This window comes from Aptenodytes forsteri, unplaced genomic scaffold (assembly GCF_000699145.1).
Source record: "Aptenodytes forsteri isolate BGI_AS27 unplaced genomic scaffold, ASM69914v1 Scaffold323, whole genome shotgun sequence".
Taxonomy (NCBI): Eukaryota; Metazoa; Chordata; class Aves; order Sphenisciformes; family Spheniscidae; genus Aptenodytes; species Aptenodytes forsteri.
In genome coordinates this window covers 629,984-645,724 of record NW_008795323.1, presented here as the reverse complement: position 1 = coordinate 645,724, position 15,741 = coordinate 629,984, and the positions used below count along the sequence as shown (strand labels likewise).

The 15,741-nt window shown below is 37.3% G+C and overlaps 1 protein-coding gene across 1 annotated transcript in view; it reads left to right on the top strand.

Annotated features, from left to right (window-relative positions):
* Window positions 1–15,741, top strand: part of UPB1 (beta-ureidopropionase 1) — a 22,574-nt gene that overhangs the window by 758 nt on the left and 6,075 nt on the right. The window contains exons 2-9 of the mRNA XM_009279982.1: window positions 394–565; window positions 2,111–2,198; window positions 2,890–2,984; window positions 4,158–4,319; window positions 8,356–8,525; window positions 11,969–12,050; window positions 12,900–12,942; window positions 14,073–14,227. Of these exons, the coding sequence (XP_009278257.1) occupies window positions 394–565; window positions 2,111–2,198; window positions 2,890–2,984; window positions 4,158–4,319; window positions 8,356–8,525; window positions 11,969–12,050; window positions 12,900–12,942; window positions 14,073–14,227 (967 nt within the window). The remainder of the gene's footprint in view (window positions 1–393; window positions 566–2,110; window positions 2,199–2,889; window positions 2,985–4,157; window positions 4,320–8,355; window positions 8,526–11,968; window positions 12,051–12,899; window positions 12,943–14,072; window positions 14,228–15,741) is intronic.

Sequence of the window (15,741 nt, the reverse complement as noted above, 5' to 3'; positions counted from 1 at the left end):
GAGCTCGTGGCTTTGGGGTGAGGGAGCTGGAGAAGTGGGGATCTAACATGAGCGAAACTACGTTGGAGGGAAAGTGTTTATAATCTGGGGGTGGCAGATGAAAGTTTGTATGTATGTGCTGCTTGATTTCTGTAGCAAGGTAATAGTGTCTGGAAATCACAATTACAGAGGAGGACACTGGGAGTTTGCTGCCATGAAGGAGAGCAGTGAGATTTGCACGTGACCTGGCTACTGACTGATTGTTCCCTTGTCTGATAGTTGCGTACGGGGACATGGGAGCTTGGGTGTCTCTGCAGGGGTAGACAGTATTTGTGATCCTCTTGATCCATTGCATTCAGAGCAGAAAAGGAGAACATCTCATATTGAAATGTCTTTGTTTCCTGTTCAATCCAGAAAACTTAATTTGCCAGCCGCTGCTCTATCAGCAGCTCAGGAAAGAGATTTTGAGCTACAGGGCTATGGATTTGAAGCTGCTCCAGAGCAATTGAGAAGGCCACGTATTGTTCGAGTAGGACTGGTACAAAATAAAATTCCACTTCCCACAGACACAGCCGTGGCAGTCCAGGTACATAAACTGGGTTCTGGGCCGTTTGTGTGTAACTCCTCTTCTACTAGATTGAGAAATAACACGCTTCAGTTGTTGATGTTAGAAACTCCATCATTAAATGCCTGCTGATTGTCTGGCAATACAGGACCCATGACTATCTTAATACAGCATACTGTAAGAAATTCAAATGACATTCAGTTCTGTTGTTTCTCAGAAACATCTCTTGTGTTGTGTTTACCTAGTGAATTGCCCAACCTGTTTGCAGTTTTTCCAAAGCTAAATATTTAGTCACTGATTTTGTACATGAAAATCCTTTGCCTCTAAAATGAAACAGAAAATCATTTACCAGAAATCAAAAGAGATGGCAACCCATGGAAACCACAGGTGCCGTTCTTGTTTTAATTGAGAAATGTTCCATTATAGGAAAATCTATTAGAGTAAACACAGATTAATAAAGCTGTGTTCATTATTCTTTGTACAGCAGCAAACCAAATCTTATTACACGGTGACCATCATGTCCTAACATCTTGGACACAAAAGCATTGAGGTGACATATATAGAAATAGCCTCCTAAAAGTAGATTTTAAAAAAGTGAAAGAAAATACCACATTTATAAAATCTTCTGGAGTAGTAGTTTTGTACAGTGACGAGACAGGACATTTCTGAGGTAATTTGTTTTGGAAAGATTACCTGTCACAGATGCAAGTAATTAATTCAGTATATGGATCAAGTTTGTGGATTCTTTGTAGCATCTGTTAAAAAGACGACCAGTTATATTAATGATTTTATCTTATAAATAACTAGTTAACTATTTCTGTAGATCAGTGTACAGTTGTTGGGTTCGTAGGTCGCTGTTGACTTGTCTTGCATCTTTTCTTTTTGACACCTGAAAGTATCAGTGCAAAGTGCTACAACTATGCTTATCTTTAAGTAGTATACTCAAGAAAAAAGTACTTTGAAACAATATTTTTGACTAACTAATAAATGCTTTGATGTTTTTTCTTGGTAATAATCTATTGAGCTCTTTGGACAGAGGGTTTTAGAAAATAGTTTGGAGTTAGTAACTTCTAGAGACTGTCCAAGATCTACATGTGTGAGCAGGATTCAGAGATAACCAAGGAAATGGACTGTCCTTACCTCATATTTTACGATTCTGAGTATTTGACTTTGAATTCATGTTTACTTAACATTGTTCTGTAGGTTTTCTACAATTAGCAGCAAAATTGTAATTTTTGCTGATTCTGTTAAGATTTTTAGCTATTTGCAAGTCAGTTAGCAATGAGTTGCCATATATTTAAATGTTGTAACCATGGAATTAGAATTCCATTGGATTGCTTTCTCTATTTTCAGCGTCTAAATGCTTTTAAAAATCTGTATATAACTCTTTCTATTATCAGTGCTCAGGAATGATAACTTCTTGAGTTATTCCCCCTGAAAGCAATGGTACTAAGTATAGAACAAGATAAATTTAATGTGAACAAAGCTTTTAAAACCAGGCAATTAATGTACAAGTGAGTTAGAACATACAGCTTTTTTTTATACCGTGACACTTCTCGCAATCAGGTGGCTGCACTGCACAGACGAATTGAGGAGATTGTGGAGGTAGCTGCAACATGTGGGGTCAACATAGTTTGTTTCCAGGAGGCTTGGAGTGAGTATTTTCTGTGATTCCTTCTAGGTTGTCAGAGGTCAAGTTCCTTCTATTTTAACAAGTATCATGTACTTAGAAGTGTGTCTTGTAAGTAAACAGCAGAGATCTTCCAAGATGTAACAGTTGACTTTACTGATTTGCTTTCTAAAGGAGAAAACAAAGAGTCTTAGTTAGCAGAACTGTATGGAAGATGTATGTGAAGTCTGTTATACTGAAGACTGGTGTATGCTGCAACAGTGATATTTGTAGGTGTCATCCTTCATGATCCTTTCCTCATTTTTTTTTTTTCTTCTAAAACTTTGGGTTTTTTCTAGAAAGATACTAAAATTTTAAAAATCTAATTTTAATTAAAATAGAGTCTTTGAGGCTTAATAGAGGCGAAAACCAAAATGAAGGGCCGAGTTGTGAAAACAGGTTATTCACAGAAAGTGTACACTAGTGACTGGGGTGTATTTTTACCTCCGGTAAGACTTCACTAAGTGCATTCTTTCTCTTCTACTTTGCTCTGTGTGGGCCCAAAACTCCTTGCCCTTGCTAAAAGTAGTTTTAAATAGCTTTTGCCTTTAAACAAGAAAAACAATTGAACCATTCTTAAGTGTTTAAATTTTTATCTGTATTCATGCAAACTGTGTGTATTTCTTGAGTGACATGAACATTCTTGTAAGTTTTGTCTTGCATTGGTGTTTTCCAGCCATGCCCTTTGCTTTTTGTACAAGAGAGAAGCTTCCTTGGACTGAATTTGCTGAGTCAGCAGAGGATGGGCCAACAACAAAATTCTGTCAAGAGGTAAAAAAACAACCAAGCGAAAAACCCCCCACATCCAGCCAACAACCCCAGTCCATAACTGCCGCTGATTAGCATGGATTTCTTGTTTATGTACTGGTCTTGTACCACTGAGAAAACTGAAATAATAAAAAATAAATTTTCACCTTGCTTGACAAATATTATGATAGTGAGAGAAGTAGAAATGGACAACAACAACTGTGCGCAATACTTAATTTTTTAAACTACTTTGCATTTATAGACTGCCTCGTACCATGGAAGGCATATGAAACTGCGCATTTAACTGTTCCTGAATTTTACAAGGGAGGAACGATTCTCCATACAAATATTTTTAATTTCAGTTTAAAAGGTGTTTCTCACCTAGAACAGTTGAGCATTAAACAATGCTTGTATGAAGGTGTGAGGAGAAGAATAGCTAGCCTTTTCTAAACAGGGAATACTTTCACACAAATCTTTTGCATCTCCCTGTGAAATGACACAAAATGTAGGGGACTTTCTATGGACCCAGAGGTTTGTTGTTGTCTGGCTCTTATTTTTCCAGACACTGTTCATTGCAAGGGTGACAGAGTTCATTTTTGTTTTCTGATGACTTTTTTTTTAATAAAGAATTTCAATTATTTTCTTTTACAAGTGATTGAAACAACAAAAAACTTGAAAGATTTGAAAGAAAAGACAATGTGCTAGTGAGCTGATAGTCAGAAGTTACTATATTCTCACACCTATGTTATTAACATTTATAGTTAACATGTAATGCTATTTCACATTTCCTTTTTTCCTTTTTTTTTTTAAAAATAACTGTTTTCAGCTAGCCATGGTGTCTTTTGTTTTGGTATACCACATGAGTGGTATACCAGAATGAAAGAATGGGATGAGATCTATCTCCTCTTATACCTGTGAATAGATAGAGGTCAGCTTTGTAGTTTGACCATTGCTGTTAGGATGCTTTTTTTCCTTTTGGTACCTTGCATTTCTAGTTGAAGGATTCAGGTGGAAAGCTCTCTGTGATGTATCCATCTTTGATGAAGAAACTGGCGATGTGGGCATGCCAGTGTGGGTTAAGCGTTAGTCAGAGTAATGTATCAGATGAAAACTTTTTTTAATCCTTCTTTATGAACAAAAATGAAAGTAATTACTGCAGGCTTGTGTATAATAGAAGAATTGTGTTCATTTGTATAGCTGGCAAAGAAATACAATATGGTTGTGGTATCTCCAATCCTGGAGCGAGATGAAATACATGGGGGAACTCTGTGGAATGCTGCAGTGGTCATTTCTAATTCTGGAGCTGTCCTTGGCAAAAGTAGGAAAAATCACATTCCAAGGGTTGGAGATTTCAATGAGGTAAGATGCAGTATTGTGATTATCAAGCTAGTCTTAACTTTGCAGCTCTTGTTTGTGTCAGCATGTGTTGTATCAGAGGCACGCTGGCAGGAAATGTAATGTATTTCTAGAAAATGTGGTTCGTTAAGTGTCAAATCAGTTTTTCTCAGGTGAAATTATAGTAAGTTAATTTATCAAGAATAGAGAGTGATGACTCTTAAAGGACAAATAACGTTGAATCCTTTGTCATGTACTCTTCCTTGGCCGGATGGAAACTACAAAAGTATTGAGGATCTTTAAAACAAAATTCTGTAAGTCACAGCTTTGTTATGTTAGTTGTGCATGATTGGCTCAGACAGTTTTTGCATGTGTGCATGTTGAACTTATTTTAGGTTCAGGTGTGAGCATTATTTATGGTCTTGATCTCTGTTTCTGTGTGAGATTGTCTTGGAAATGACAGATCTTTTGCTTATGTTTCTTTGCGCAGAATCCCTTAATTCATTACACTTCTGACTGAATAGCTGGTTTACGGCATCTTCTGTTTACTAATCACATTATTTCCACTGAAGCCCCCAGCAGTTTTTGGGCTGTCCTCCAGAATCAGTTTCAGAAACTGAACTGGTAGTAAAGGCAATGTCAGAAGAAAACTGGTAGATCTGAAATGTGTTTATCCATCCATAGAATTATCACAAGCAGAAAGATCAGGATTAAAAATTAACCGAAGTCTAAAAATACGTTGTCTTATCTAACTAAATCTCTCCTTGTCAGCTAAAGTGAGTAATTAACAGAGGTGTTTTTTCTAAGCACTGGGGGCTGCTATATACCTGCAGTTGCTTTTGTTCCCAGTCCGAATGCTCCAGTCACTGAACTGAGGCTTCAGAATCCAAACTGCTTTTTTATTAATTTTAAAAGCTTTTTTCTGTCTTGAAACTTCATGTTCAAAAACCTCTGGAAGTTTTGACCTGGGCTCCCAGACCTGATCAGGCTGGTTTATGTTTCTTCAGAGGAGGCTGTTAATAGGTTTCTGCACAGTGGATTTCTGGCATAGGCCTGTCGGTCACCAGTGTTTACTTCTATCTTTAACTGTTATTTTGATATTTAATATTACTGTATCAGATCTGTCTTTCAGCTAGCAAAACAGTAACTAACAAACCCATATAAAATACAAGCACTAATAAAAATGAATTTTGGTTACTTTCCACATTCTTGATTTGTTCCTTGTGTAATCAAACAAAAAAATAAATTCCTGTTGCTTGTGCTAAAATATGATGGCTTTCAGTTTTCCAGACACTGTTTTGTGGCACATCCACAGATTCCAAGAACCTTCTTGTTTCCAGCTATGAAACTGTAATGAAAGGCACCTAAAAAAAGAAAATATTTTTACTTTTCCATGTGAAGTATAAATAGAATTTCATTAAGAGTTTTGCATAATTCCTAAAAGGAGTTAGTTCTTATAATTCTAAATGCCAGAATTACCACAAAACAATCTATTTGTATCTTGCAGGTATACTATAATGATTCGACATTTCTTGTTGTATCTACCTCATTATAGAAGCAAGTAGTGTTTACCTAAAGCAGCGCTGTCTTTTTAGCTAGTTTTGTTAGCAAAGCATTAAGTCCATTCTTCTGAGCTGAGCAATTCTGATAGAGGAACTTTAGAAACCACCAAGACTAAAGGGAAGGATTATGCTTATCTCTGTTACTTTAGTGTTGTTTTCTTTATCAACAAAGTTAACCCCCAAGGAAGGGTTGAATTTGAAATTATTTTTTGTGGATTGCCTCTGTAGAGCAGATAGGGAAAGGAGCCTTATTAAAATCATCCTTGTTGAATTGGTGAGAACTAAACGGAAAGGGGAAAGAGATTGGTCTGTAACCTATTGAGCCATGTGTGGGAGGGCATATAAATAAACAAAAATCAATCCTTCTTGAGACATCACAGTTTGTTGCTGTGGAGATGATTGTGACCTCTGGTGAGGAATAAAGAAATAAGAACTGATAAATTCCCTGAAGCAACAGCATTTTTGTTTTTCTTCTCCTATTGTAATAAAAGAAAACTGAGGATAGAAGAAAAAATTGAAATATATTCAATCAGCAGAATTGTTTTGAAAAAGGATTGTGTGAGTGCCCATCACGTGGTGTGCTCTCTACAGACATGAAAGGAGGTAAAATCAGTACCCAAGGGACTGTGCAAATTCATGAGACCTGGTAATAAGTAAGAATCATGAGATGTCATATTTACTAGGCATAGTGAACCTCTAGACCTTGGTTTCAGAAGATGATCACCTCTATCTATCATGCCATTCTCCTACAGTTAGATGAGGCCCTGGTTTGTTCCCCAGCTGTAACTCTGCTTGCTTTAGGCCTGATGTGGTTCTGCTTCCTTCAAGACCAATGGCAGCGGTTGTTACAATGGACAGATAGTTTCAATTAAAAAGGAATTGTTTTACAACACACCTTTCTTATATGAGGCACGCCCCATTGGGTCAGGCTGGTGGATTGTGTACCTTGCTTTTCTGTCTCTGAGATCATCACAAAAAGGTACTATTAGGAATAAATCTGGCCACTCTGCAACTTTTGTTCTCCTGTGGTATGCACAGTCATTGTTTTAGTGATGTTGGGTGGCATGTTCCTGTCTATTTCATTTCTTATGTGTGGGGTTTTTATCAATGACGTTGTCTAATCCCTCCTGAACCTGGTGATAATACCTGCTTTCATGAAGAAGCAAATTTCAGAAGTGCACTGCCTGCTACATGAAAAAAGTTACTTTGGTTGAAAACGGGTACAAGAGTGTAATTTCAGTCAATACCCACTACTGCTGCTGCTTTGGGATTTCTGTATTCATCTTATCCACTGCCTTTGTGATTTTGTAAATCTCATTCATAATACTGCCCTCAGCATTCCATCTGCAGATTGAAGAGCCTTTTTAGTTGCCCCTCACAAGGGAGCTGCCCCATCCCCTTCATCGTTTCAGTTGCCTTTGCTTATTCCATCTCTAGTATATCCTTATTGAGATGCAGATGCTATAATTGCCCAGAGTACTTGAGCCATGGGCACACAGAATTCTTACAAACCAGCAAAACAATGTTTTCTGTTACGTTTCAGTACCCTTCCTGTTGATGTCTGAGATTTTCTTGCGTTTTTGACTACCACTGAGCACTAGGCAGGCAACTGTCAGTGACTCCACACGTACCCTTTTCCTGTATCTGGGAAGAACCATTTCTGTACATCTCATTTGGAGTATCTCTGTGAACGTTGGTCTCTTGATAGCTGTTAACAATGCCCTATCCTTCTCTTCACTAGTGCCTTTCACAGGAACCAGTGCATTTCTAGTTGTTTAGAAATGTTTGATATGATAGGATGAAATTTCGCAGCATATGGTAAATGGGATCTTTTAAGCCAACAGTTGGCTCCAGTTTCTTTAAGGAGTGTTCTCTAGATTTATCCTGTGATTTTTCCTGGTGGTAGTTTCAGGCCCTCTGTTTGTTTAGAGCAATAGGCATATAGGAAATTTAAATAACCAATCTTAGCTATACACTGATATTTCCTTATAGCATTCATAAAATTACTGCATGTCACTACATAACAGGTGAATGTAAAGGAATTCCATGTTTTTTAAACAGTGTTCATCATCTCTCTCTTTAGTCAGAATCAAAGGATCGTGCTGACTTAGGAAAATTTTCTTCTGTGATGAAAGCAATGAGAGGTGCCTAAAGTTTGGCAATTTGTGGGTCTCTCTTAAGCTTCTGTAGAAGTTTCTAGCATTAACAGAAGTGTTTATGTCAAAGTCAGTCAGTGCTTAGGTGTAGTATGAGTGAAGGGAAACAGAAAGGGGCTTGAATTTGATCTCAGCAGCCTAAGAGAGTCACTTTTTGCTATATACCCATTAAGGTGCAGCTATGTACTAAATGAAGGCTGTTGTCCTTGCTCATGGTCTAATGACTTGAAGCTGGTAATTGGAAATTGGTAAGTGTCAAAGCAATGTTGGAGGTATTTCTTTTTGCTTTTCTAAAAAGTCTGCATTTGTGGTTTTTTGTTTGTTTGGTTTGTTTGTTTGTAGTCTACTTACTATATGGAAGGAAATACAGGACACCCAGTGTTTCAGACACAGTTTGGAACAATTGCTGTGAATATCTGCTATGGGCGCCATCACCCTCTGAACTGGCTCATGTTTAGTATGAATGGAGCAGAGATCATCTTTAATCCTTCAGCCACTATTGGAACACTCAGGTAAGATACAAACTGATTTAGGTCGTTGCACACTTTCTCGGTGAACTGAAGCTCTGAGCCCCTCACTGGGGCCTCAGGGGCATCTTGCTGAGGTCTTGGAACCTGAGGTATCACCTCCTTGTTCTGCCTTCATGAAGGAATCTGCATTCTTCTCCATCTGGAGTTTTGGGCTACCAGTCTGCTCATAGTCACTAATTCTCTTCCAGAACTTTAGTTGTACATCTGCAGGTCTTCTGTCTCTGAGACAGAGTTAACCAGCATCCAGCTGGTGTTCTGAAAACTAATGAGAGTTTATTTAGATTATCTATGTAATGTTTTTGCTTTATGATAGGCAGTAGTAATCTACATTCAGGCTTAGCTTGCCAGCTTGCATCATCCACCTAGGAGCCAGTAAGTGTGGTTTCAAATTGCAGTTTTCAGAGCCAAGCTGAGAAACCTTTTTCTCAGAAACATTTTTTTTTTAAACTGTTGGCAATTTTGTGATTATCAGGCCTCTTGAACCAGACTGAACCAGTGTGAACTGTTTCCCTTGAGATTAATCTTCTGCAGATTGACATTAATTGCACCCTACTGACTTGACTTCCTAAAAAGAAAAAAGAAAACCAGCTCAGTGAGCTAGGAAAATACACTTCTTAGCTAGCCCATAATGATTAATTTGTGAATTAGATCTTGAATATTCTTTGCGTCTACATTATCAGCATCAGTCACATTTCAATATAATAACCTTTGAATGTGCCATGCTTCCAAAGCATTGCCTGACACAGGCTGTGTATTGCTTGGGATACTATAATGTGATGCAAAATAACTGCTTTTCTTTGGGGCCGGTGGGGGGCTTTCTTTAGGCAGAAACCTTGTAGAAATGGTTTCAGTGGTTCTTTATACCACTCTTCTTGACAAAATCACCATGCCTTCCTTTCATTCTCATTGTATTCTGTCCTTTGCTGTACTGCTAAATATTTTCAAATTCCAAATTAGACTATTTGTAAATTGAGGTGTGGGATTCCAGAATGTGTCTATACATCAGCTTAACACATGATAGAACAACTATGCTTTTTGGTTTTTTGTTGTTTTTTTTTCCCTGATAACAGTAGGCTCTGAAAAGTTACTTAGTATTGTATAATGTTTACATACATATGACTGAAGAAGTGATGGTAGTTTATGCTTAATTATAAATATTAATATCTTTAACTCTTTTCAGCATAAGTGGTTAGCTTTGTATGGGGTGGGGGGAAAAGTCTGGCTTTGCAGAGTTCTTTGGAACGAAAACATTTCCTTTGCGAGTTAAAAAAACATCTTTTGGGCTAGCTGAACTGTCTTTGAGTTTCCAGCTCCAAAGATAAGTTTTAGGAAGCTAACAGGAGCATATTTCATTGTTGCTGATGATACTGCAATACAAGTATAATATCCAGTAGCAAACAAAAAAAGAAGACATACTGATCTCTTATAATACTAAAAATTCTTTCTCATTTCTCTTCTCCCTTCAGCTGGGTTTGTGTGCATGGACTAATTGCAGAATACTTTCATTTTTATTTCTTCAAACCTAGAAGAAGAGATTTTTCCAGTGTCAGTTTTGTAAACCTTAATGTATGAAATATTCAGGCAATATAGACTTGCTAACTGGGTATACAAGATGATAGAAGAGTTAGAAATGTAAGAGGAATTTTTTTTTTAGTGTTTTCCATTTCTTCAGGATTCACCCAATCCCCTCTCTTTACCTGTTTAATGTAAATTTTGAGTTTTTCTGTCTCTGTAACAAGTTCCAAGAATATTCATCCAATTTTTGTTGCTGACCAGCTAGAAAATTCTGAGGACATTGAGCATTCATAATAGGGTAGAAATGGTGAAAAACAGATCGAGGCATAAAATTTTCATACCCATAGCCAGTTCAGATGCAGAGAACCATGTATTTACAAACCTGGAGAGTTGAACTGTAGGTTAGATGCAGTATTCTGTCATTCAAACTGCTTTTAATAGTTTTTGGTATAAAAGATAATTTAGGTTGAGTAATGTTGGAAAATGTCCTTTGAAAAGAGTTGGATGAATACACAATGCTTTTGGGGCATTTATGTCTCTACTAAAATAATATTTGTGATATGTGTCTACTTACAGCCCACTGACAGGAGAGCAAACAGAGATTACCCTCTTATACAGAACTTCATTGGTACTCTGGGTGCTTCAGGCTTTCCTAATTATTGGCTTTCACTTGATTGTTTTTAAGCATATAATTTTTATTGCAGGAAGAGGACTCTTGAGGCCCATGTAAAAACTCTCTCTGGGGTTGCTTCTTGGCTATAGCCTTTTTTCCCTGCCTCTCTTCTTCTGTGAAATTGTAATTTGCTGGAGCTTTTTAATAAAAACCCTCTTTCTTAGAAGAACTGGCTGGCCAGACTCAAGGCAATTGAGAAAAGAGGCAATAAACCAAGTCCTTTCAATCAGTCCAATGACCATCTCAAGATTCTTGAGTCTGACTGGGAGATTAAGAAGTCAGATGCTTGCAACCTTGTCTTGGTACTCAGAATCTGGCAGGTACATACTGTCACAGGAGTGTACAAATTGTATCACCTCTGTTTTGGAGCTCTGAGTACTTCCAGACCTCCTGTTAACTAGTCTGATCCCTGTGTATCAAACTATTTAATAAAAAGACGACTATTTCAGTTTTAAACATCAGTCAGAATTGAAATCTCCTTTGGAAAAGAAGTAGAGGATTGTAAAAGAGAAGGAATTTTTTATTCCTCATTTCTCAGTTCTTGATTTTATGTAAATTTAGTGACTGGTTTAATAGATAATTACTGGGAAGTTATTGGGCTGCTTTTGTTAAACATGCTTTCTTTTTCATCAACTCACCATGGGGAAAATGACTTACTGGAAAGTGCTATGAAAACTGTGGTTGAAATAACAGCAGTAGGAAATTCGGTGGAAATGGATTTTTCTCTTACTTTCATTTTTTTATTATTCCCATAATTAATTTTTTTTCATTCACTGGTGCAAAAGCCTCTCCTGGACCATTTTGGGGAAAAAAAGGAGGCAACTTGTATGAATCTTTTACAGCTTTGCTGCAGAATGATGTCTGGTGTATTGAAAGTTAATGGAATGTGAAAGTACATGTGTAAATCCTTTGCGTAATTTGGAGACTAAAACATTTTGCACTTTAATTGCTTTGAAAATCTTGAGATGTGTTAATTTTTTTCTTTTTTTTTTTCCCATGACAAAGCTGTATTTACCAGGTTATCAGATAGAATTGTTTATACCTATATTTGAGCAGAAAATAATTACAGTACTTGGCTATATCTGTGGGGAGATTTTGATTGTAAGAGCAAGGTCAGTCTTAGCTGCTAACTTTGGCTTCTTTGACAGAAAATGTACCGTGCGAGACAGTCATAATCTAAATTTAGCTCTGAATTAGACAAGTAGTGAATACCTGCCTCCTTTTTTGTGTATTGCAGCGAGTCACTGTGGCCAATTGAAGCAAGAAATGCTGCCATAGCTAATCACTGCTTTACATGTCCCATCAACAGGGTAGGAACGGTATGTATCTTCACTTTGTTATTTTATTTCATAATTTGGGTATTGTAGCATGAGTTAATTCAAGGTAATGAACTGAATAGTACTAGAGTGCATGGATTACTCTATTGTATAACTACTGTATTAGTGTTTATAATATGATTTGAAGATGGACAGCGATAGAGACGTTGAGAACTGCCTTGTTGCTGGCAGCCTACTTTTTGGTTGCAGCTGCTTCCTGTTCTTGAATTGCTCTCTTTGTAATAGGCACCCGCCCTTTTGCTAATTCTCCTAGTTTCTATGGTGAAATCAGTATTCTTTTAGCCAAAATGACTGAAAATGAAATATATCCTCAAGTCAGTGGTACACAACTGGTTGCTGTTGTACAGATACTACCTCTTTCTGGACACTGAAATTCTATAATGAAAATTAATGTTGCACACAATAGGTCATTCTTGCTTTCAGAGTAGTCCAAGTACCCTACATGTGTGTTCTTTTATAAGGTTCCCTGCAAAAATCCAGACTTGTTCTTGCCATTATGTGAATACATTTGCCGCCTTTTGTGATCCACAAAGATGTGTTTGGTTAAATGTTTCCTCTTTCGCCTCTTCTTTAGACTTGTGAAACTGATATGAGACATGTTCCCCAAAGTGTATGAACAACAGGCAGTGATACAAAAAGATCTTGTTTTCTAGCCTATCCGTCATAGAAACTAGGCCCCTCTGATGACTCCCTTTAGACAGTGCTGATAGTATGCCAGAAAAAATCTTAATAAATTTATATAAACTTCCATACTAAATATAGTAGACTAGCAAGGATTTCTTGAATGAAATGGAATTATACTGCCACCTACAGATTCCTCTTATTTCACAGGAATACTACAAAAATGCCTTTACTTCCGGAGATGGTGGAAAAGGTACGTTCAGAAATCACGTTCAGTGGTTGCTAATAATTGTTAACTAGAAAGTCTGAAGAAATGATAGTTCTCCTGCAAGCGTCTATCTCATGACAGCTATGGTAGCTAGCGACTGCCTTACTTCAAACTGCTGTTTTGTAAGCTGGAGAGAAGCAGCACTTGCTATTAAAGGTGGTAGTACCACAGAACGTGGTCACCAGGAGTTCATACTTAAGGTTTCTATATACTTTCAGAGGACTAAGAGTTTTGGAGTCAATGCAGTATTGTAGGACTGGAAGACAGAAATCCCAAAAATTAGCCTGTGTTGTCAGTGCATGCATGACATTTTATTTGTAGTTTTAAGATTATTAACAGTAATAGCCCTAGCCTGAATCCCCAGCCAAGCCATTTTGCCCTGTTTCACAGATTTGCTGGAAGTTAAGGAAGAGAATGCTCAAAGAGCATGAGATTCGCTTGTATGTACTTCACTTGTATGTTGAAACACTATAATTTGTCCTGTGACAACCATGACAGCTTCTGGCTTAATCTGGAGTGGACCTGAGCCATTTTTTTAGCTGGTTTTGGAGCTAAGTGTTTGTAGCAGCTGCAACAAAAATGTCAGTGGCGTCCATTGCTTAGTAGTACAACAGATGTGACTCATTTTTGGCACACCTCAGAGTTGTGCAATACAAAGTAAGATTTTTTTTTTTTCTGTGCCTCAAATCCCAGTGTTTCCACTTCTGACTTTGTATTGAAAATTGAATGGGTGCATCTCTGTCAGCTGTTTTGGAAATGTATGATTTGACAATTAGAATTCATTTAAATTCTAAATAAAAAACAATGAAAGCAAAGCCTTTAGTTCAGAGACTTAATAATGGGAAAGCATAATAATGCATTATTTAAAAGGCAACACAGTGAGGTTTTTCCTGTTAATTCGATATATGTGAAAACTGTACTGTGCATGAAAATAACTACTGGTCAAAACTGCAGTTACCTTAGGATCATGCTGTGACTCTTCAGGATGATATCTTGCTTAAAGCACAGTGAGTGAGCAACCACAAGAAATTGAGCCAGGTTTTATGGGACACTGCATGTTAAGTTGTATACTTATTTGCAAATGGCGTTACATGCTTTTTAAAAATTTCTTTAAGCACACCATGATTTGGGCCATTTTTATGGCTCAAGTTACGTAGCTGCACCAGATGGCAGTAGGACCCCAGGACTCTCTCGCACTCAGGATGGACTTCTGGTGGTAGAGATGGATCTAAATCTTTGCAGGCAAGTCAGTGACAAATGGAATTTTAAGGTAAGCTGCTTATAAAGAAACAAACTTACATATGATATTAGAACAAACAAGCTTTCATAATGATCATATAATCTTACAATAGTTAAAAGGCAGCCTTTTCTTTTTTTTAACAGTCCAAAGCTTAAATTGTTGAACTAATTTAACAGGATGTTCTGGAGGCCAAAGGCATAAATGGATTCAGAAAAGGAATAGCCAAATTCAGGGAAACTAGGCCAATAGCTTTTAAATGAAAAACTTAGCCTTTGGTCCTTAAGTGCAGATTGCCAGGAGCTCTGAGGACCACTAGGGGAAGTGTGTGTGGTTTCCTTATGCAAGGTACGTAGGCATTTGCCACTGAGCTGAGATGGGCCTTTGATCTGACGTAATTTGGTAGTTCTTTCTATTCTTACAGGCCTTACTTGTCAGTTTTGGTGAAATTTAGTGAAAACCCAAACCCACAAGAATCTTTAAGCTTCTGAGAACTTTCTGTGTGCAAACTTCTTGCAGTGTTAACTCCCTGAATTTGTGGACGTGTTGAAGCCACAGAGAAAGAACTGTGTACATTCATCTCTGAAGCATCTTAACACACTTTTGAATTAATCTAAATCAGATTAAGAAGACTGCAAGCCTCTCCACGTGCCTTTAGCAAACTTACTTATTACTATTTTTTGGCATTCTGAGATAAAGCTAATTTGGATCATCTGTCCTGAGGGTGTAATTTGATTTAATTTGTCCAGTAGCAGTGCTGGTTTAAGAAACTGCCACCTCAGCACTGCAGTTTGTTAACCCTTCAGTTGTGCCAGTACAAGCTATGTGGGGTGCTATAGTGTATACTGGTTTAGCAGAGTGACCAGATTTTTTTTTTTTTTTTTTTAAATGTTTTTTTTTTTTTTTTAAATAAAACAAACAAACCATGCTCTAGTTTCTTCTTTTAATCTGATCAAGTTTACGGCAGGCCCCACAAATATTCTGTTGGAACAACAAAGAAGGCAAGCAAAAGGAGAAAAGAGATGGCAACTTCTTAAATAGGCTTTGATGAAGAAAACATCTTGTTTCTGTGGAGACAGGTCTTTCGTTCTAGTCCTCAGTACTGCTAGAGACTAGAATTTTTTCCTATCCGCTCTTAAGATCAGCATGATTTGAATCCTAACAAAGTAGACCAGAACTCCTAGCTCACAACCATCACAGTATACGTAGGTTCTTCAGTGATAATCTAGTATTTAAAGTAATCATTTGCAAGGAGTGTCAGTTTTTGCACATAATGTTACTGCAGGCAGACATTTATTTTATAGGGTTGGTTTATTTGGAACCACCTTGTGCATTACAATATAGTGCAATGTATAATGTGTTTTGATTTCAATTTGATGTAAAAATACAAATTTTCTGTGGATTTGAATGGAGATTGGTGACGAGTGGTGCTCTGCAGGGGTCTGTATCGGGACCAGTACTGTATAATATCTTCATCAATGACATAGACAGTGGGATCAAGCGCACCCTCAGCAAGTTTGCAGATGACACCAAGCTGGTGGTGCGCT